The sequence below is a fragment of the Rattus rattus genome, chromosome 2 (genome assembly GCF_011064425.1).
Source record: "Rattus rattus isolate New Zealand chromosome 2, Rrattus_CSIRO_v1, whole genome shotgun sequence".
Classification (NCBI taxonomy): Eukaryota; Metazoa; Chordata; class Mammalia; order Rodentia; family Muridae; genus Rattus; species Rattus rattus.
In genome coordinates this window covers 166,999,106-167,021,195 of record NC_046155.1, presented here as the reverse complement: position 1 = coordinate 167,021,195, position 22,090 = coordinate 166,999,106, and the positions used below count along the sequence as shown (strand labels likewise).

General features: G+C 51.4%; 1 protein-coding gene across 1 annotated transcript; it reads left to right on the top strand.

The window, feature by feature from the left end:
* Positions 1 to 733: 733 nt before the first annotated feature.
* Map4k1 (mitogen-activated protein kinase kinase kinase kinase 1) lies at positions 734 to 22,073 on the top strand. Its single transcript, XM_032894023.1, is given in 33 exon segments — positions 734 to 1,225; positions 1,387 to 1,444; positions 1,562 to 1,652; positions 2,286 to 2,320; positions 2,323 to 2,349; positions 5,314 to 5,369; positions 5,461 to 5,508; positions 5,649 to 5,691; positions 5,780 to 5,852; positions 6,557 to 6,688; positions 7,065 to 7,127; positions 7,205 to 7,286; positions 8,121 to 8,234; positions 8,439 to 8,517; positions 9,881 to 9,939; positions 10,052 to 10,095; positions 10,183 to 10,227; positions 12,024 to 12,066; positions 12,630 to 12,792; positions 12,870 to 12,952; positions 14,067 to 14,090; positions 14,865 to 14,949; positions 17,450 to 17,526; positions 17,610 to 17,670; positions 18,606 to 18,714; positions 18,801 to 18,859; positions 18,999 to 19,102; positions 19,747 to 19,921; positions 20,378 to 20,440; positions 20,520 to 20,609; positions 20,695 to 20,765; positions 21,147 to 21,202; positions 21,890 to 22,073. Coding segments are annotated over 33 exon segments (2,481 nt in total). The 5' UTR covers positions 734 to 1,126; the 3' UTR covers positions 21,960 to 22,073.
* Positions 22,074 to 22,090: the final 17 nt, after the last annotated feature.

Sequence of the window (22,090 nt, the reverse complement as noted above, 5' to 3'; positions counted from 1 at the left end):
CTTTCTAGTTCCTACAAGGAAGGCAAAGGGAAAGGCGCTTCCGGCAGCCGCGCTGGTTTTTTTTTTGCTACCACGTGATTTCCTGCTAGCAGTTGTAATTTGCGCATGCGCATTGGTCACACCTAAAAGAGACCAATACCGTGAGAAAGGTATAGTCTGCCTTACTACGCAGGCGCCAGGAGGCGGGCTAAGCTTTTCCCGGGCCGCACGAACCTTAAGCTTCCGATGCGCGTGCGCTGGAGTTGTACGGGAAAAGGAGACATAGTGCTGTGCACGCATGCGTAGCCATAAATCCCTATAGCCGCTTGAAGGGGTCCAGCATCCTTTTCTTTGCGTTTAGTCGGGTGGGAGATGCTCTCTGAAGCCCTTCTTGTCTCCGACTTGGGTGCCTGAGATAGCATCCCGTATCCTCACTTCCTCGTTAAGTCCCAAACCCTTGTCCCCACTCGCATTCCGTGATGCTACAGTGCTCTCTGCTAGGAAGCTGGGAAGGCAAATGATACCAGCACCCGAAGGGACTACCGTGGTACAATGGAGTCTCAATCAGGCTCCGCGTAGGGACTGCTAACAAGTGTTCCACGTCTGCCACAGATTCCGTACACTTTTGAAGCGATGCAGAGACATGTGCCATGTGGGCAGGTGCCCTGAGCCCAGCTGTCACTTAGGTCACACGCATGTGTCACGAGTAAACACTCATCCAGCTTTGTGCAGACCTGCGACCTCTGGCTTGACTCCAAATCTTCAAGTACTGAGCAGAGGTTCAACCGTAACCTGTGACTCCTCCCAAAATAGGAGAGTGTTGGGGAGAGGGAGCTAGGTCAGCCCAAGGTTGCATTTAAGAACTTTTGCATCTTATTTACATAGTGTCCTTCAGGGAGTAAAGGGGAGTCCCATCAGTCCCAAGGCAATCAAACTCTCAGAACCCAGGGGACGGGGGTGGAGCCCTCTGCGGAGCCCTCTGCACAGCCCTGCAGCTGGGGCAGGAAGCGAGAGTGGGGAGGGGGAAGGCCACAGCCCACAGAGTCAAGGCGGGTCCAGGACTTGTGGAGACAGAGGGTAATACCAAAGCTTGAGCCCTGAGGCCCTGTTGGCCCACTGGGCACTGGCCCAGCCCCGGCCTCCAGGGATGGCCCTTGTGGACCCTGACATCTTTAATAAAGACCCTCGAGAACACTATGATCTACTGCAGCGACTGGGTGGTGGAACGTATGGAGAAGTGTTCAAGGTGAGAAAGCCCTTCTGTCTCCTCCACCATCAAACCTGGGAGAGTTGGGGTGAGGCCGACAAACAGGACTGTAAAAGAATGCCAGGCTTTGGCCTTGGTTCAGAGATGCTGGGGATGGCAAGCTATGGTGCCTGCCTGATGGCCAACTTCCCCTTTACAAGGCTCGAGACAAGGTGTCTAAGGACCTAGTGGCTTTGAAGATGGTGAAGATGGAGCCTGGTGAGAGCGGCCCCAGAAACTTCTTCCCCATCCCTGCCCTTATATTCCTGGGCTATGGGGAACACTTCTGTAAGCCCCTGCTTGGAGCCACTTTTTCTCTCCGGCCCCTCCTCACAGATGATGACGTCTCTACCCTTCAGAAGGAGATTCTCATGCTGAAATCTTGCCGGCACGCCAACATCGTGGCTTACCATGGCAGTTACCTCTGGTGATGTCTTAACCCATCCCCCAACCCCAGCCCCAATCCCTTATTTCTGACCAGGCACCGGTAACCGGGTCCCCAGTACTAAACTACCATTTGTGACCCAGATACCCTAACTTGACCTCCAACCTGAGTACTTTCACTTTTATTTGGGGCATCCCAGTCTGATTCCCAATCTGAAATTCTGCCTTTCTTACGGAGTACCCAACAATTTAAGGGCTAATCTAGAACCTTCTTCGTTGTTGTTGTAATCAAATCTCCTATTGGCCTGCTCCCTGCATCGTCCATTTTTACTCTGCTTCTTTAATATGCACCCTCCAATTCTTTGGCTCCCAAGGTAGTGTCTCGGCTGCCCCAATAATGACATCCATCCCTTTAACCCGGGACTCTTTGTCTTGTCTGCTTCTCCATGAGTCCTCTGCCCTGTCCCCTAAATTACTCTGGGATGGCAGTGGGGTGCCCTTGGGTTGGAACCCAAAGACCTAAGTTTCAGTCAAATTGCTCTGGAACGCACACTTCCTGGTCTATCCTCAACCTCCTCTGCCATGGGAACAGGACACTCTTTGGTGGGCAGGGGGAGTGAGATAGCCCTGGGAGGTCTCATACCATCGTAATCCCTGCCCTCTTGACTCCCTGTAGGCTGCAGAAGCTATGGATCTGCATGGAATTTTGTGGAGCGGTTCCCTCCAGGACATCTACCAAGGTTAGGAAGACAAACGGACATAGGCCCCCTTCTACCACCCGTCTACCTCTCCCCGTTCTCTGTGCTTGTATCCTGGGAGCTGCCTTCCCGGCCCACATCTTACCCTGGGCCCATCCACTTGAAGGATGCTGGGGACCCTGTGATGGCCCTACCCTCCAGCCCCTGGGGGTCTTGCCTGTCTTTTCCCAGGCAATAATCCCATCCACTTCCATGTCTCTGTCTTTGCCTGGATGTCTATGTTTTCTTGCCAAAAATTATTCCTGGGTTGTGGCATTTTTGTGTTTTCTTTCTTTCCTCTTTTTTGAGAAGGGCTTCTCACTATGTAGTTCTGGCTTGTCTCCAGCTTACAGAGTTCTGCCTACTTCTGCCACCCCTGGCATGTGATAGCATACCTGGCCTATGTCTGCATTCTCTAACTCAGATTAGTCACTCAGATTTTTGGGCAGGCAATCAATGAATTTCTGGGTCTAGCCTGTGGTCCACCTTTCAGGGGAATATGAGTTACATAGGCCTCTCATCCCTCCTGAGTCTGTCTGTCTGTCTGTCTGTCTCTCTCTCTCTCACACACACACACACACACACACACTTTTTTTTTGCTATAGTAGTGTGTTTTGAACTTAGAGTCTTATGTTTGCTAGGCAAGCACTCTGAACTATATTCCTGATACCTACCCCCATTTTTAAGTTAATTAATTTATTCTTTGGGGGTTTAATTTAAACTTAAATTAATTTATCTATTTTTAAAAAACATTATAGGGTTGGGGATTTGGCTCAGTGGAAGAGCGCTTGCCTAGTAAGCGCAAGGCCCTGGGTTCGGTCCCCAGCTCCGAAAAAAAAAAAAAAGAAAGAAAGAAAGAAATGTTATGTTTAAAAAACATTATAGGTATACAATGTATTATTAACACATCCCTTCAATTTCTCTAGATGCTCCCCAGCCCTCTTTTTACTTGTTATTTTGCGACAGTCTCAACGAGCTACCCAGGCTGGCCTTGAACTTACGATCTCACTGCCTTAGCCTTTCAGTAGCTAGAACGACCAATCGACTGCAACCAGGCCCTACGCCTCAGCCTTGTCTGAAGTTCTGGTACTCACATCTCTTACTCTGTCTAACTCCCCCTAGCCCAAAGTTTCAAATGTCTGAAAAGGTCTCGCTATAGCTCGGTGGCGGAATGCTTGCCTGGTAGGATGGCTCGAGGTCCCAGCTTCCATCCGGGCAACACAAAACCTCCCCCAGAACGGGAAACTGAGGCCAATAGGCAGGAAGTGACTCACCCAACCATCGTGTAAGCCCCGTTGTCTGCCCGACACCTTCTGTCCCATCTTTCTCTTGTTCCTTCTTCACTAACCCTGCTCGTCTTCCAAAATATGTCTATCTCCCTGCATTTGCTCTCTGCTCATCTCCTCCTCTGCTCTGACGCTTGGTCAGTCAGTCAGTTTCTCTGTCTGTCTCTGTATCCCTACCATTGCTCATCTTCTCTGCCCTCACATCGCCCCATTCAGAGGCTCGTCTCCCATAGTCCTCCAGGGAGAAGCTACTTATTCTGCGTCGCCCTGACCGACCATTACCCACTGCCTTCTGCTCTTCCTCCTTTTCTCCTGAAGAGTCGGACCCATCTCACCCCCGCCTCTACTTCTTTTTTTTTTTTTTTTTTTTTTTTTGATTTTTTTTTGGAGCTGGGGACTGAACCCAGGGCCTTGCGCTTCCTAGGCAAGCGCTCTACCACTGAGCTAAATCCCCAACCCCGCCTCTACTTCTTATGGTAGCCTTGCTGACCAGCATGTGTAAAATGTCATGCCCTTCCCACACATATTTCCTGCTGTTGTTTCTGGTTCTGTTTCTTCTTACAATTATTAGTGTATTAACACCTTATGTTATATGTTTTTTTCTTCCTTTTTTTTTTTAAGATTTATTTATTTATTATTTAAGTACACTGTCCCTCTTTTCAGACACACCAGAAGAGGGCATCAGATCCCATTACAGATGGTTGTGAGCCACCATGTGGTTACTGGGAATTGAACTCGGGACCTCTGGAAGAGCAGTCAGTGCTCTTAACCGCTGAGCCATCTCTCCAGCCCTTTTCCTTATTCATTATTTTTTATTCGTTTTTGAACTAACAGGCAAGAGGTCCAGCATTGAAAAATTCCTCCAGCCTTTCCATCTTATATATTATTTCTCTTGGAGTGTTCTCTCCATGAAAGCAGAGTTTTATCTGTGTGTGTGTGTGTGTGTGTGTGTGTGTGTGTGTGTGTGTGTGTGTGTGTTTGCAGGGGCATGTGCTAGTAATGAAACCTGGGGACTTTCATATGCTAGGTGAGGACTCTATTGTTGAGCTAAGCTCCCAGCCCCTCATTGGGGAATTCTAGGTAGGGGCTCTACCACTGACCACGCCCTCAGCCTCTCACTGGGGGATTCTAGGTAGGGGCTCTACCACTGAGCCACACCCCCAGTCCCTCACTGGGGGATTCTAGGCAAATACTTTCCTCCTGAGCCACGCCCCCAGCCTTTTGGACCGACTATCTTGCTTGTAGCTGTGTCTCCAGGACTTGGCACAGAGTAGGACTGTTGTAATTATTTGCTGAATTACTCTCTTCCTCTACCCTACAGCTGCTTTTTATCTGTCGCTCTCTCTCTTCTCCCATGTGCAAATGCTCTTTGTTTGTTTGGGAAACAAGTCTTTCTATGTAGCCCTGGCTGGCCCGTATATTGGTATATAGCTGAGGCTAGCCTCAAACTCAGAGCAGCCCTCTTACCTCAGCTTTCCAAGTAATTGGATTACAGGCAAGAGCAACCACATTTCAGATAGCTACTACCATCTCTCTCCCCTTTCTGCTTGTCCTATCTAAAGTCCCCTCCTCTTTGGACATCCTATCAGGTGTCATGGGTAGAGGGAGGCTGGGGCCCTCAGAGAGCCAGGATTCCTGACTCTTCTCCCAACCCCTGGCCTGGCTGGGATTACTTTTGCAGTGACCGGCTCTCTGTCCGAGCTCCAGATCAGCTATGTGTGCCGGGAAGTGCTACAGGTGAGGAGGGGCCAGGGGACTCCCAAAACAAGCAGGGCTTTTGCAAGGCACCAGGTATTTACCTGGGACCATTGCTCACATCTCTCCCCAGGGACTGGCCTACCTGCATTCACAGAAGAAGATACATCGAGACATCAAGGTAGACTGGGGACAAGGGTGCCACCGAGGGAGGGTCATAGGGGGGCCTAGAACTCAGTTTGAACTTTAGGGTGCAGTCGCAGGGGTGGGAGTAGTGGAACACAGGAAAGGGGGTTCTCTAATCCCTCCTCTGGTCCCCAGGGAGCCAACATCCTCATCAATGACTCCGGGGAGGTTAAACTGGGTGAGTGTGGCTCACAGGGTGCCCAGGGAGCTGATGGAGGTCGAGAAGGGGATGGGCAGACCCACATTATTTCTGTCTCTGCCTCCAGCTGACTTTGGGATCTCAGCCCAGATTGGGGCAACACTGGCCCGACGCCTGTCTTTCATTGGAACACCATACTGGTGAGGGGTACTGGGTCAGCGGCTGGGATGGGAGCAGGGGCATTTCCCATCTTGGTCCCCAGGAAGTTTTTGGTTCTGCCTTCTCCTACTAAAGACCGTTTCCTTCTCTATGACCCTTGACCCTTTCTGCCTGTTTCAGTGGTGGTGGTTGTGGTGTGTGTGTGTGTGTGTTTGTGTGTTGGTGTTTCGTTGTTGACAACACAGGTTCTCCCATAGCTCAGGCTGGTCTTGAACTCCCGATTCTCCTGTCTCCAGTTCCCAGAGTTTTACAATTACAGGCATGCACCACCACCACACTCAGCTTGGGTCGGTTTGTACCTCGATCCCTCTCTCCCCAACTCTTTTTATCTATTTCTGTGTTTTCTGAGCCTGCAGCTCTGAGCCTTTTACTTTGCCTTGGGGACTGAAGCCTGGTTCTAATACCATCATTGTGTCACTGAGCCGCACCCCAGCGTCTGTCTCATTTCCTCCCTCCCTTTTTTTTGAGTCAACGCCTCAGTCCGTAGCCCAGGCTGGCTTCTGGCGTTAGCCTCCAGCATGCTCGGATCCCGAGTGCCTCCATCCACACTTTCCCTTTCTAACTCCTTCTGTAACTTTGTCTTGGCATCCTCTCCCCTGGCTCTGTCTGTGCCTGCATTCCCCCTCGCCCTACCCCTCTCCTGTCCCTGGGTCACTTCTTGCTCTCTGAGGGTCTCTGCCCACAGGATGGCTCCAGAGGTGGCAGCTGTGGCCCTGAAGGGTGGATACAATGAGCTGTGTGACATCTGGTCTCTTGGCATCACAGCCATTGAGCTGGCCGAGCTTCAGCCCCCTCTCTTTGATGTGCACCCCCTCAGGTAAAGACCTAAACCCCCAAGTGCTGGCATGGCAGGTGTGGCCCTCCATGCCCAGCAAGACTCCTCACAAACAGCTTCTCCCAGAGGTTGCTTTCCCAGCCAGGCATGGCTGCCTTACCCCAGCACTCAGGTAGCTAAGGCAGGAGGTAGGCAACTGGATCCTGGCCTGAGCTACATAGCAGAGTCAACACTAGAGTCACGGACATACCCACTCTTTATAGGGGATCTGGGGATTCAAACTCAGGTCCTCAGGCTTGCACAGCAAGTGCTCTTACCTACTGAGCCACTTCCCCTCTCCTCTTTCCATGGGGAACTCCTGAAACTGTGAGGTCTGTCCCCATGGATTTGAACCCTATGTTCTTCCCTACTCATCTAGGGTTCTCTTCCTCATGACCAAGAGCGGCTACCAGCCTCCGAGGCTAAAGGAAAAGGGCAAATGGTAAGGGAGAACGGGTATGTGGTGTGAGGAGGGGGACTCTGATCCCTTCATACCAAACCTGGCTTCTTCCTCCCAAGGTCATCTTCCTTCCACAACTTTGTCAAAGTCACCCTCACTAAGAACTCCAAGAAACGCCCCAGTGCCACCAAGATGCTCAGTGTAAGCCATTCTCCTCCCTACCCTGTTCCTTCAGCCTGGGTTTACCAAGTCTTCCACAGCTAATGAGAGCTATAGAGAGAACCCTGGTGACCCCTTCAAAACCGCTAGTCCCTCAGAGTTCCTTAGGACTCTACCCACAGAATCTTCCAAACTATACAGGGAGATCCAGGCCTGGGGGCACAAACACGGTCTCAGCACTGAGGAAGTAGAAAAAGGAGGATCAGAAGTTCAAAGCCATCTTTAGTTACATCGAGAAATTGAGGCTAGCCTGAGCTACATGAGACCCAACAAAAATAAAACTCAAACCAAATTAATACCCAGTTAGTGTTTTCTTGTGCTTATTCTCTCTCTCTCTCCCTCCCCCCCCTCTCTGTCTGTATGTGTGTGTGTGTTGTTTGGTCTCATGCAGTCCAGGCTAGCCTCATACTTCTTATACTTGCTATGTAGCTAAGAATGACCTTAGACTTCTGAAACTCCTGCTTCCATTTCCCAAGGGCTGGGATTAGAGGCATGAGCCACCATGTCTGGCTTTACCCCAGAGCTTTCTAAGTTTTCCTGAGTTGCTGGAATTTGCCAAGTCCCCAAGGCCTCTATGTGTTCCCAAGAGTCTTCACCAAGCCTGGTTGCTTCAAGGGCATCCTGGAATTCTTACCTCCCCTCTGGAACCCCAGATTCTTCTAATTCCTTAAGACTTCTCAGGCTCTCTGGGCCCAGGAGTCTCCCAGCGCCCCCTTCTCCCTCAGCTGGTACCTTCCCTGGAACATTCTCTTACCCGAGGCCCCTAACCTGTGTCCCCCATTGTGCCAGCCCTCTGACCCCTGTCCCCTCCCACAGCATCAGCTGGTGTCCCAGCCAGGGCTTAACAGAGGCCTGATCTTGGATCTTCTTGACAAAATGAAGAATCCTGGGAAAGGGCTGCCCGTTGAGATTGAAGATGAGGAGCCTGAGGTGAGGGCCTTAGTGGAGAAGGACATGGGGACCTTTGGGTCTCTGCGCAGTTTCCTCTTCCTGCCAGGAAAGCCGCCTGGAAGCATATATCAGAAGGGAGATGGCATGAGGACAGGAAGCTGGGCAGGGTTTGAGGTGGGCTCACAGCATGATGGAGGACTGTTAGAGGTCTGCAAGCACTAACATGGCTGCCCTTCTGCCCAGCCTCCCCCTGCCATCCCTCGGCGGATCAGATCTACCTACCGGGCCAGCTCGCTGGGGATTCCAGACGCAGATTGCTGTCGTGAGTAGAAAACCCTACAGTTTGGGGCCACCTAGCACACCGTCTGACCAGCATGGGCTCAAATTCCAAGAAATTGTAGCCATGTAGCTCTCAAACTGACCGTAGAGTCCCCTCTCCTCAGTCCCTTGACACCACCTTCCAGCTCTGACTTGAAAGAAACTTCCAGAATAGGTCGAAAGGCATGATGATACATACCATTAATCCCAGCTCTCAGGATAACCATTGTGAGTTCAGGGTTGCCTGATACAGTGAGACCCTGTCTCAAAACAATAACAGGAAAAAAGAACTGAACCAAACCAAACAAACAAACAAAAAACCCACAAAGACCAAAACCAAACCAAACACCCATAAGGACAGTCTGGGGTTCTAGCTCAGATGGTAGAGTGCCTACCCCACATACACGAGGTCTCAGGTTGAAGTTCAGCTGTGATCCCAGCACTGGGGCAGTGGAGGCAGGAGGATCAGAACTTCATGGTCACATATGTGTGGCCGGTCTTAAAAATAAATAGGAGGGGGGTTGGGGATTTAGCTCAGTGGTAGAGCGCTTGCCTAGCCAGCGAAAGGCCCTGGGTTCGGTCCCCAGCTCCGAAAAAAAAAAATAAATAAATAAAAAAAATAGGAGGGCCTGTGGGATGGCTCAGCGGGGGAGGTGCTTGCTGCTAAAGCTAAAGACCCGAATCCCCATGTGGAAGAATAGAACCAATGTCTGCAAGCTGTCCTCTGATGCACACGCTCCTCCACATGCTCCTCCCTCTCACGAAACAAATAAATACATGTAACTTTTTTGTACATTGAAAAGAAAGAAAGAAAAGAAGAAAAAGCCAGTAGTCGTGGTGCATACCTTCAATCCCAGCACTCCCGGAGGTAGAGGCAGGCGAATCTCTGAGCTTGAGGCCATCCTGGTCTATAGAATGAATTCCAGACCAGCCAGGGCTACACAGAGAAACCAGTCTTGAAAAAGAAAAAAAAAAAAGCAAAAAAAAAAAAACAAAAAAAAAAAAAAAAAAAAAAAAAAAATCAACCAATCAACCCCTCCCACCACCATCACCACCACCACCACCACCACCACAAAACCTGTCAGAACCCCTAATACCTACTTAATGCCCAAAAAACAAATGCCTCACAGCTACTTTGAGCCGCCTACCTCTCTGCTGCCATCCCTGGACCCCCAAACAAGACCCCTGTAAACAAAGGCCTCTCCCACAAGGGACGGAGCCACCCACCCTTAAGGTCGAGGCTCTAGCCCCGCCCCTCCCTGTCTCCTCACACTCTCCCTGCCCCATCCTTCACTGGATTGTCTCCGCCCACTTCCCAGGGCCCTACCCCTCACTGAATTGTCTCCCCTACCTTTCCCCTTTCCCAGGGCGGCACATGGAGTTCCAGAGGCCCAGATGTGTGGAATGCAGATCTCAGGCTGACACTGTGAGCTGAGTGGACTCCTGGGCTCTCCCCAAATGCATCCCCCTCCCCCACCTCCCCCCTCTCCCCCGTTCCTGCCCTGTGGTGCTGTGCTTACTCTTTCCCAATCCCACAGGTTCTCTTACAGCCCTCTGCAGACTTAAGGAGCACCAGTCCCAGGTCCAGGACCCCTCCCCCTCCTCCGGGCTGGAGGGGGGGGGAGGGTTATGTGGGAGCCATCTGAGGGTCATGCCTGTCATTCTCCAGGAGCCAGCTCTCAGACTCTGATGACGACTATGATGATGTGGACATGTAAGACCCTCATGAATCCCTCACGGCGGCTCCTCAGCACCTGAGAACCCCTATCTTGTGTCTTCCCAACCTCTACCCCAGACCCCAACCTTTTCTACCTTTCACCCCAATGCTTGAGCTCTGATGACCCTCAGTGTAGCTTCCACCCTCCCTCCTCTTCTCCATCCGTGCTTCTCAGGCCCATTGGACCCTCTACCTTCCTTCACCTCTGACTCCTGTACTCCCCCCATCCCAATTCCAACGCTCCCTTCTTTCCCAAACCCCCTCTTCCTCATTCAGATTGACCTTAAGGTTTCCTACTCATGACACAAGCACTTTACCACCGAGCCACGCCCACAGCCCCTCCACAGTAGAGTCTAGGCAGGGACTCTATCACTGAACTACATCTTCAGGTCTCTTTTATGTTAAAAAAAAGAAAAAAGTTTTGAGATTTATTCTGTGTGCGGTGTTTTGCCTGGGCCACATTCGTTCCTGGTGCACGTGATGGCCACTAGAGGGCGATAGACACCCCACCCCCACCCCACCCCCGAACTGGAGTTAGGGCTGTTGTGAGCTGCTGTGTGGGTGCTGGGAACCCAGGTCCTCTGTAAGAATAACAAGTTTTCTGTCTATAAAAATAATTGTGTTTTGAAGTTGGAAGTGGTAGCATACACTTAGTCCCAGCACTTGGGGCAGAGGCAGGCAAATCTCTGAGTTCGAGGCCAGCCTGGTCCATAGAGTGAGTTCCAAAACAGCCAGCGCTACCCAGAGAAACCCTGTCTGAAAAAGACAGAAGGAAAAAAAAACAAAACCAAAAAAACCTCGAGACAGAATCTCACTACATAGCCCCAGCTCTATATTTAGACCAGGCTAGCCCTACACACGGAGATCTACCTACCTCTGCCTCTCACATGCTGGGATTAAGGACATGGCTAGCTTTTTTTTTTTTTTTTTTTTTTTTTTTTTTTTTTTTTTTCCGGCGCTGGGGACTGAACCCAGGGCCTTGCCCTTCCTGGGCAAGCACTCTACCACTGAGCTAAATCCCCAACCCCATGGCTAGCTTTTAATTTGATACAAGATAGCACCAAGTTGTGCAGGCTGGAACTGAATTCACTCTGTAGTCCAGGCAATCCTCCTGCCTCAGCTTTCTAAGTAACTGGTATTACTTGCCCAATCAGGTCTGGCTCCTGCTACTTTTTATCTAACCCCCTCAGGCCCAGGTCTGACCCCACTGACCATCCCAGCTATGGCGTCTTACCCACTTCCTAGGCTCAGACTCCTCTAGTTACCTACCTAGTTACCTACCCTGCTAAGTTTCAACCCAACCTTCTCCCCCAGGTCTTGGTCACCCAGCTTCAGTCTGTAGCCCACGTTGGTCTTGAACTCTCTCAATCCTCCTGCCTCTGCTTTCTAAGTAAGTGAGATTACAGACTGTGACTGGAGGCCTGATCTCAGACTAAAATTTTGACCCATGGCAATTTCCTACCAGTCAGGGTCTGAGTCCCCGGCCTCAAGCTGCACCCTAGCAGTCATCCCAAGTCCCCACATTCTCCTTGCCCTGGCTCAGACACAGCCTCCAAGCCTGCCCTGTTTGTTCCCTATCTTATGTGCGGGGTACGAGGAGTAGAGTGTTGAGTGAAGCAGGACCCTGTGTCTTCTCGTGAACACCATGTAAAAGCCCAGAGCTGCTATCTATGTTTATAGCCATGGCCCTAAGTCCCCCTTTCCCCACTGTCCCTCGGCCCTAGGCCATAAGCCTGAAACACCCCATCCTGTCCCTCCCACCCACAGCGGCTCACCCTGTCTTTGTGTTTCAGTCCTGCCCCTTCAGAGAACCTACCTCCTCCCCTGCCCCCCAAGGTAAGGCCCTGGGAATCCTGAGGCCAAGGCCTTTGATGCTGGGACGTTGAAAATGTTTAGAGTCTGAAGCCAGAGGTGTTTGTCTATTACAGAAAACTTAAGACATTGGGGTTCAGGATGGATGTATAGATACCCCATTGGATCTGGGTGTGGCTGCATTCTGGGAGTGGAGGCAGGAAGATCGAAAGCTCAAGACGATTCTTAGCAATGTAGCAAGTTCAAGGCCAGCCTGGGCTACCCAGTGACATAGCAAGACCCTGTCTCGAAAGGAAAACTTGTTTGTTTAGAGCAAGGCTGGGTGTCTGGAGTGGTGGGTCGAGCGAGAGCTGGTTAAGTAGCCAGGCTAATGTCCAGCATTAACCCTTTGTTTTCTGGTGTGTGCTGATGTCCCTTCTCATGGGGATGTGGGTCTGGGAAATGGTGGAAACAAGGCAGGATGTCATGGGGAGGGCCATAGATATGGCTGATTCTTGGTCCTAGAGGAGGCAGGGTTTGGGGTGCAAAGTACACTGTCTTCTGGACCCTCTTGTGTATCTATTTCTCCTATATTCCTGTCTCTGTAGCCCAAAATTCGGTCTCCATCAGATGATGGTTCTGGAGGAGTTAGGGACGACGGGCAACTGAGCCCAGGGGTGCTGGTCCGGTGTGCCAGTGGGCCTCCTCCACGTATTCCCCGTCCTGGACCTCCCCCAGCCACCCGCAGCCCTCATCTCACAGCCCGTTCAGGTACCAGGACAGCCCCGAGGAGGAAGATAGGCAGGGGTGGAAGCCTCCTGGCCTGATCTTGTTTCAACTCCCACCAGATCCCTCACTATGGAACCCAGCTGCCCCGGAGCCAGGCCAGCCCCCACTCCTACCCCCTAGGAAGGAAAAGATGAGGAGAAAGGTAAGAGCAAGCTACCGGTCTGGAGATGGGCTGGGGCAGCCCAGTGGAAGAGGGAGGCACCTGATAGGTGACACTTATGGAGTCCTTTGTCTGTGCCAGATGCTGATCTCGTGGGATGTGTGCGTGTCTGTGCGTGGGAGTGGGTAGGTGGTGTATGCACAGGCGTGTGTGTAGAGGCATATATGGAGGCCAGAGGAGAACATCAGGTGCCCTGCTTTATCACGCTCAGTTCCTCTGAGACAGGACAGTCTGTCTCTGGGGTTACAGAGTACCATAGTCATGCCCCGCTTTTTAACACGGGCGCTGGGAATCCGAACTCAGTTCCTCACAGCCAGCGCTTTCCTCCTGAGCCCCAGTCTTGTGTCTTCATAAAGTGCAAACCCTCATATGTGGAAATAGATACCACCTACTCTGTGGTAGCCACACACCCTGGGGGCGCTGAGGCAGGGCAGTGGGGAGCTGCAGGGCTGGGAGTGTAGCTCAGCTCTTCCTGTTAGTTTTCCCATCACTTTGAGAAAAGGGCAACCAAAACCAGCCTGGGGAAGAAAGGGCTTGGCTTGCTTTTCCACCTCATAGTCCATGCAGAGGAGGGAGGGCAGGATTCTGGAGGCAGGAACTGACGCAGAGGGGAAGGAAGGACAATGTTGTCTGCCATACTCCTCATAGCTTGCTCAGCTTGCTTTCCTATACAACCCAGGCTCCCTGCCCAAGAGTGGTACCACCCAAAGTGGGCTGGTCCCTCGCCCACCCTCTCCCATTAATTGGTAATAATAGTGGTAGTAATAACGCCCCACAACCTAGTAGAAGCATTTTCTTAGTTATGTACCTTCTTTCCAAATGACTCAGTTTGTGTCAAGTTGACAAAAAACTGGTCATCAGCAGAAGACTTACCTAGAATTCCGCTGTGAAAGGTTGGGGCAGTGTCTCGCAGGGGTGAGCTTGTCTAGTTCTACAGTGAGGGGCTGGGGAGTGTGGCTCAGGGGAAGACAGTCTAGTCTTGCTTTCTGTATCCATTACCGCAAAGGTGGGAGTGAGAGGAGGTTCTAGGCCAAGTGGGGTTCGTAGTGAGAGTCTGTAGAGGGGTATCCTAGAGGTGGTTGTTTTCTGTTCACAGATGGAGAACGAGAAGCGCCGAGAGGTAAGTAGTTTACTCAGGGTTATATATGAGACTTCCCCTTTATCCATGATGGATCCATTTCAGGACCCAATGGGTGCCTCAAACTGGCTAGTACCCCTATATTTTCCACTGATATACATATTTATGGGGGGTTCATTAATAGGCAAAATTAGAGATTTATTGAAGGATCAGCGTGTGGTGGTGTACACCTATAATACCCAGCACTTTGGAAGTGGAAGCAAGAAGGTCAGGAGTTGAGAGCCAGCCTAGGCTACATAGAGAATCTAAGCCCAGCCTGGGCTACATTTAGAATCTAAGGCCAGCATGGGCTATATAGGGAACCTAAGAACAGTTTGGGCTACATAGAGAATCTGGGGCTAGCCTGGGCTACATAGAGAATCTGGGGCTAGCCTGGGCTACATAGAGAACCTAAGGCCAGCCTGGGTTACACAGGGAACCTAAGTCTGGGCTGCATAGAGAATCTAAGGCCTGGGTTACAGAGAAAATCTAAGGTCGACCTGGGCTTCAGTGAGACCTTGTCTAAGAAAACAAAACAACTAAAACAAAATGAATGTTTTGTTTTGTTTTGTTTTGTTTTGTTTTTGAAATATCTCATGTAATGTGTTTTGGACCACATGTAACCATGGTAAATGAGACAGTGAGAGGCAGAACCACAGATAGACGGGTAGAGTGGGGGCAAGTGGGGGGTTATATGCCTCGAAGGCTCGGACAGAGACTGAACCCTGCACCTTCCTGTCCTCTGCTCGCTGCTGCCCACTGACCATGGCCGTCCAGGAATACACCCTTCTTGTGAAATTGTTCAACGGCTGTCCCCTCCAGATCCACAGTACGGCTGCCTGGACACATCCCTCTACGAAAGGTGGGCATTCAGGAGGCCCAGGAGAGCCTGGGGTGAGGAGCCAGGTGGGGGTGACAGGGACCCTAATGGAAGCACAGAGAGACACAGGAAGAATATTTTCTTGTTTAATTTTATGTATGAATGGTTTTACCTGCGTGTATGCCTGTCCATCAGTCACACGCATGCAGCGTTGACAGAGGCCAGAAGAGGGCGCTATGTCTTCTGTAACTGGAGTTAACTGGTTGCTAGCTGCCACATGGGTGCTGGGAACTGAACCAGGTTCTCTCCAAGAGCAACAGGTGCCCTTAACCACTGAGCCACTTCTCCAGCCCCAGGAAGCTCCCTTTTACTCCTTAAGATTTACATTTTTAATGTTTAGATAATGTCTTTTTAAAATACAATATTGTTATTACTTATTTGAGAATATAACAATATCCTTTGATTATATCCTCGCCTTCCACTCCTCCCAGATCCAGCTCCACCTCTCCATCCCATCCACCCTGAATTTGTGCCATTCCTTTTTTTTATGACTGTGGGGGCCATCCACTAGCACATGGTTAGCTCTTAAAGAAAAGTGACTTATTCACCCCAGGAAGCCATCAACAAGTGTGTGCTGTGTTTTGGTTTGTGCACACACACAGGCATCTGCAGAGTACAGAGGAGCCTGTAGGGCTCGAAGTCTCAGGCAATTGTGAGCCTCCAGGCCTGTGGGCTGGGAAGCAGGCGCTCTAGCCGAGGGAGGATCTTAATGGAGCGGTGTTGGCCTAGCCCAGTCCACAGCAGAAGTTGTGGTTAGATTTGGGATCCAAGAGGGGAAGGGAAAAGGTGAATTGAAAGCAGGTACTAGAAAAGTCAGAGTCTAGAGGCCAGCGGTGTCTGAATAAGATCGTCTGATAAGATCGTCTACAGTTAGGGGAGCGTGATGGAGCCCGAATGGAAGATGAATGTCACCTGCATGTTGACGGTAGAGATTAGGATCAGTTTGGGGAGGGGGATGGGTCTGACTACAGCAGACAAGGACAGAGTCAGGAGATCACAGATGGAGGATAAGATCGAGGGGTCAGTACTAAAAGACATTAAGAGTGTTGGAATAGGGTTGGGGATTTAGCTCAGTGGTAGAGCACTTGCCTAGCAAGTGCAAGGCCCTGGGTTCGGTCCCCAGCTCCAAAAAAAAAAAAAAAGAGTGTTGGAATAGAGGTGTGCACCTTTAATGCCAGCACTACTGGGGCAAAAGAATCACCACATGTTTGAGGCCAGCCAGAGCTGTATAGCAAGAGGCTTCTCTTCTTCCTCTTCCTCTTCTTCCTTTTCCTCATCTTTTTTCTTTTCTGTTGTTTTGGTTTTTCAAGAAAAAATTTCTCCCTGTATCCCTGGCTGTGTTGGAACTCCACTGTAGACCAGGCTGGCCTCCAACTCACTGAGCTCCACCTGCCTCTGCCTCCTGAGTGCTGGGCCTAAAGGCGTGCGCTAGCACTGCCTGGCTAACAAGAGCCTCTTCCTCCTTTGCCTCCTCCTTTTAAATATTTATTTATTTATTTATATATGTAAGTATACTGTAGCTGTCTTCAGACACACCAGAAGAAGACATCAGATCTCATTACAGATGGTTGTGAGCCACCATGTGGTTTCTGGGATTTGAACTCAGGACCTTGGGAAGAGCAGTCAGTGCTCTTAACCCCTGAGCCATCTCTCCAGTCCCCAATAAGAGCCTTCTTAAGCAAGCAAACAAAAAGCATAGTCACCCACACTGGTACCCCTTGCTCTTAGGAGGCAGAAGCAGGAGGATCAGAAATTCAAAGTTAACTCTGGTTTCCTAGCAAGGGCCAGTGGGATACTTGTGACCAGATCTCATAAAACAAGAGACAGGCTGGGGAGAGAGAAGGCTCCGTGCCTAAGAGCACTGGCTGTTGTTCCAGAGGACCCATGTGCAGTTCCCAGCACCCACACGTGGGGGGTGGGGGGGGCTCACAGGCTTCTCTAACTCCAGTTCCTGGGGATCCCATACCCCCTTCTGGCCTCTGAGGGAATTGCATGTACATGGTGCACAGGTTCACATGTAGACAAACACTCATACATATAAAATAAAAACAAATAGTTTTTTTAAAAATGAGAGACACCAGACACCAGAGATGATCAGTCCCACTGATCCAGGGTTGGGATCCAGTATTAAAGATTAGTGGCTGGAGACCAGAAATGGAGAAGAAGGGGCGGGGCTTAGAAGGCTGCTGCAGGAAGTAGAGTTGGACAGTGGGGGGAGCGTGAGGACAAAGAACTTCCAGGCATTGGCAAATCGCAGAAGAGAGGGACTGGGTAAGGGGAAAAGGCTCATGGAGACTGGCTTAAGGGACTAAGTGGGGTTTAAGCCCAGATTTGAGGGGGTAGAAACTGCGGATGTCAGCCTACAAGATGAATTAATAGGAAAGGGTGGGTTTGAGGTAGAGGGCCAGGTTTGGACAAAGGTCTGGGAGGTCCGTCCTCCATAATGAGAGATCCCAGCAACCTCCTTGTCTGACCCACTCAGACCAGCATCTGCTCCTGGGTGCAGAGGAAGGCATTTTCATACTGAACCGGAATGATCAGGAGGCCACGCTGGAAATGGTGAGGGAAGGGGTCAGTGCTGGGAGTGGGGGTCGGGTGGCATAGGGTCATGGGAATCATGGAAGTCAACCCATTCTCTGCAGATCTTTCCTGGCCGCACAACCTGGCTGTACTGCATCAACAACCTCCTCATGTCTCTCTCAGGTCTCTCTCGCGTCTCCCTCAGTGTGGGATGGGGGAGGGGCAGGGGTTCAGGGAGGGTGGGTATGTATGGATGAGCACAGACTGAGTCTTCACCGCCACCGGGCCTGAGGTTCAAATCCCACCATTGTCCTTCTGGTTTAACTTAAGGCCAGGGGCTTCTTCTCTCCCTGAGCCTCAGTTTTCCTATCTGTAAAATGGAAGCTCTGATATCTTCACTTCTCAAGTTGATTGTGAGTTAATTTTTTTTTTTTTACAATCAATTCATCTTTAAATAACTTTGACATCTCTGGGTGTAAGGGCCAGGTGGGTCTGACAATCAGAATTTAGTCTCTATTAAGATAGACAGAAGAAGTTACAGGGTTTGTTATTGTTCGGTAAGTAACAGGGCCCTTGTCAGTAGGGCAAATGTGCTACCGCTGAGCTATGTCTCCAGCAGCACCTCACCCACCCACCCAAGACGGTTTCTTTGTGTAGCCCAGGCTGGCCTGGAACTCACTTTGTAGACCAGGCTGGCCTGGACCTCACAGAGAACCGCCCAGCATCATCACATATATATATATACTGTATATCCCAGGCTAGTCTTGAACTTAGACTGACTCTCTTGCTTTAGCCTCCCAAGTTCTGAGATTATGAGCAGGTGCCACCAACCTGGCACGGGTGGGTTTTCTGTTAAACTTTGAACTGTGTGCCAGGTGTAGAGTCAGGAGGATGGGTGTTCAAGACCAGTCTCAGCTCCATGGGGAGTGCAGCAGTGGGGTGCAGACAGACAGCCTTGTCTGCTTTCTGTTTCACTGAGCAGATCAGTGACTGGACCCTGAGCCTGGAAACTGTGTGACTGGAAAGTGGGGTTATGCAAATCCATGTTGGGAGGTTCCAGTGGGCTGGTGGGGGTCCTCTAACTGCTTGCTACTCCCCCTCTCCTACACACACTGCAGGGAAGACACCCCACCTGTATTCTCATAGTATCCTGGGCCTTCTGGAAAGAAAAGAGGTCAGAACAGGAAGCCCCATCGCTCACATCAGCCCTCACCGGTTCCTGGCAAGGTAGGAGCCCCAAATGGTGCCACTGGCTTCCCTGCCCCCACTGCCCCCCACCCCCCTGCAGCCACTCACTCCTCCTCCTCCTTCAGAAAGAACATGGTCTCCAGTAAGATCCAGGACACCAAAGGCTGCCGGGCTTGCTGTGTGGGTGAGAGCCAGCCTCCGGGTGCGGACTGATGGGGAGGGCTATCCCTGAGTGTCAATAAAGGACAGTATCAGTAAGGTCGAGGAAAGATAGAGGGTGACTCTGGGACAGGGACCCTGATCATTCTTGTCCACTTCCACAGCCGAGGGTGCCAGCTCTGGGGGCCCATTCCTGTGTGGGGCATTGGAGACCTCTGTGGTTCTGCTCCAGTGGTACCAGCCAATGAACAAATTCTTGCTTGTCCGGGTAAGTTTGTAGAGTGAGGGTGCTGTAGCTTGGGTCTTCCACTATTTGTGCTTATATAAAGAACTGGATGAACCCCTCCCGGTCCATGCCGTTGCTCCCTCCCCGTCCTGAGGTATTTTGAAATTTTCCTGAGAATCTGAAGAGATGGCTCAGCAGTTAAGAGAGCACTGGCTGCTCTTCCAAAGGACCCAGGATCAATTCCCAGCACCCACATGGCAGCTCTCAACCGTCTGTAATTCCAGCTGCAGGGGACTCAACAATTTCACAGAGACGTGCATGCAAGCACATAAAATAAAAATAAGTAAATCGTTAAAAAAAAGAAAAAAAAAGGAAAACAACTTCCTGGTATTTAAGCCCCGCCCCTCACATCTGAGCTTATTTCTCAGTCTCCAAGGGTCTGTCCCTTTGAGTCTAAAGTGGTTTTGCTGCCCTGGTGTGTGTAGGGGTGGGGTTCCTGCATTCTGTCGCCAGTCTGGCACGCCTCCAGACAAAGCCACCGTTACTCTAAAAGCACGCTTTGTTTCTTTCTAATGAAGCCCGAAATTCTCCAAGGGGACTCCCCACCTACCCGACTCCCATCCCCCCCACCCCCACCCCCGGTCTCAGAGCCTCCCTGAGTCGCCCTTCCCCTTGCGGGCCCACAGCAGGTGCTGTTCCCGCTGCCCACGCCACTGCCGGTGTTCGCGCTGCTGACAACGCCGGGCTCCGAGCTGCCGGCCGTGTGCATCGGCGTGAGCCCCGGGCAAGCGGCAAAGTCGGTTCTCTTCCACACCGTGCGCTTCGGTGCCTTGTCCTGCTGGCTGGACGACTCCAGCACGGGTGAGTGGGCTGTGTCGCTGAGAGGCGGGGCAGCAGAGAAGGGAGGGGCCTTAGGAGAGGGAGGAGCTGCAGAAGGTGGGCTGTAGGGAAGACGCAGTCCTGGAGGGGAAGTGCTGCAGGATAGAGGAACATGGGGATGAGTTGCAGACCAAGGCGGGGCCGCAGGGAGGGGGTTCGGGCTGCAGGGAAGGGGCAGGGCTGCGGGAGGAGGGCGGGGCTTCAGAAAAGGGGCGTGGCTTCAGAAAAGGACGAGGCTCGTGAGAAGGGGCTGCAAGACAAGGTGGGGCTACAGGTTAAGGCACCAGGGAAGGGGAAGGGCAGAGTGGCTGGGCAGGATGTGTGGTCTTCCTTGACCGGTCATAACAGGGTGGAGCATATGTGCCAGGCAGGGGACCTGAGGGGTGCTAAGTGAACAGAGCCAGGCAGTTAGTTCTTAAGCCCCTGCCTCTCGCACAGAGCACAAGGGACCAGTGCAGGTGATCCAAGTAAAAGAAGACATGGTGATGGTGTTGATGGATGGTAAGAGCCTTCCTCTCTTCCCTTCCTGGTCCTCAACCCAGGTCTTTGTGCACAAAACCTTCCTTCCACTTCCTTCCAGGCTCTCTGAAGCTAGTGACCCCAGAGGGGGCACCAGCTCCCGGGCTTCGCACCCCTGAGATCCCCATGACAGAAGCAGTCGAGGCTGTGGGTATGTGTTGGATGGGAGGGCCCAGGGTCAAGGGTGGGCGCTCTGTGACCTCAGTCAGGGTCACAGGCAACTGCTTCCTCTTTAGCAATGGTTGGAGATCGACTCCAGGCCTTCTGGAAGCACGGAGTTCAGGTGTGGGCTCCAGACTCGGAACAGGTAGGCTCTCAGTTCACACCACTCCCTTGTCCTCAACCTCAACCTTCTCATCCTTTGAATGGGCTTGGAGAAGCCCTGGGTCAGAACAGAGACTCCTGTTGGGATGTCTCAAGGCACACATTGTCACCTGAGTGGAAACTGGCTCACCTCACAGAGCACTCTGCGGGCTTCCCTGGTTCCTGACTTACTCTTTACAGTACAGTTGCCTATCAGATAGGGCGCCGGGATTTTGCAGGTTATTGGTCTTGGACACGGAGTAGTTAAACCACATGCTCAAAGCCACCCAGCTTCTGGAGTTAGACTTACCCCGAGGAAGTCATGTTTGTAGGGAGAGGGGAGGTCCTACTTCTCAGTATGGACACAGACACACTTTCTCCACAGCCGCTGCAGGAGCTGAGAGATCCCACCCTCACCTTCCGTCTGCTCTGCTCCCCGAGGTATGGCAGTGGAGGGATGAATGGGGAATAGAGAGGCTGGTGGTATGCGGAGTGAGGTTTCCATGGCCTAGAAAACCCTTCCATGTTCTCTCACTGGGTTCCCTCCCGAGGCTCCGGCTCCACGGTGACTCTTGGGAGCCTTGGCTGCCCTCAGAAGAAGCCCCTGCACTCTGCTTCCCTGCCTTTAGTTTACTTCAGGCAGGGTGTGAACTCCCCAAGGCTCCCCACTGCTGTTGCTATGAGATAGCCTATGTAGCCCTGGTTGGTCTCCAATCCCCTCTTCTCTTTTACTACATTGGGGTTTGAGGGGCATGTGGCACGGAGGGCACCTGGAGATCAGAGGACACCTTTAGGAGAGGACGCTCTCTTTCTACCATGTGGGTCGCAGAGATTGAACTTAGGTCATTGTATTTGGTGACAATCACCTTTGCCTGCTGAGCCGTCTTGCCAGCCCTCTTTTTTTTTTTTTTTTCTGAGACAGGGTTTTATAGCTCAGGCTAACCTCAGACTCCCTACATAGCTGAGGATGACCCTGGCCTCCAGATCTGCCTGCTTCAGCCTCCCAGTTGTTGGGATTGTAGGCATATGTCACCAAGTCATTGTCAGAGCCCAGCATTGGGATGGGGCAGTTTCTGTTAACTACTCTGAGAATGAACGAGTGAATGACTTGACCTTCGTCTTCTTCAGGCCTGTAGTGGTGGAAACACGGCCCACGGATGACCCTACCGCCCCCAGCAACCTCTACATCCAGGAATGAACCATTGAGAGGGCATTGAGAAACGGACACCTGCAGACCCCTAACGGACACACTAGTGGTCACAACATGTCCTTATCTCCCAATAAACTTGACTTTAGTCTTGTCATCTTGAAATTCTTGGGGGAGAGATT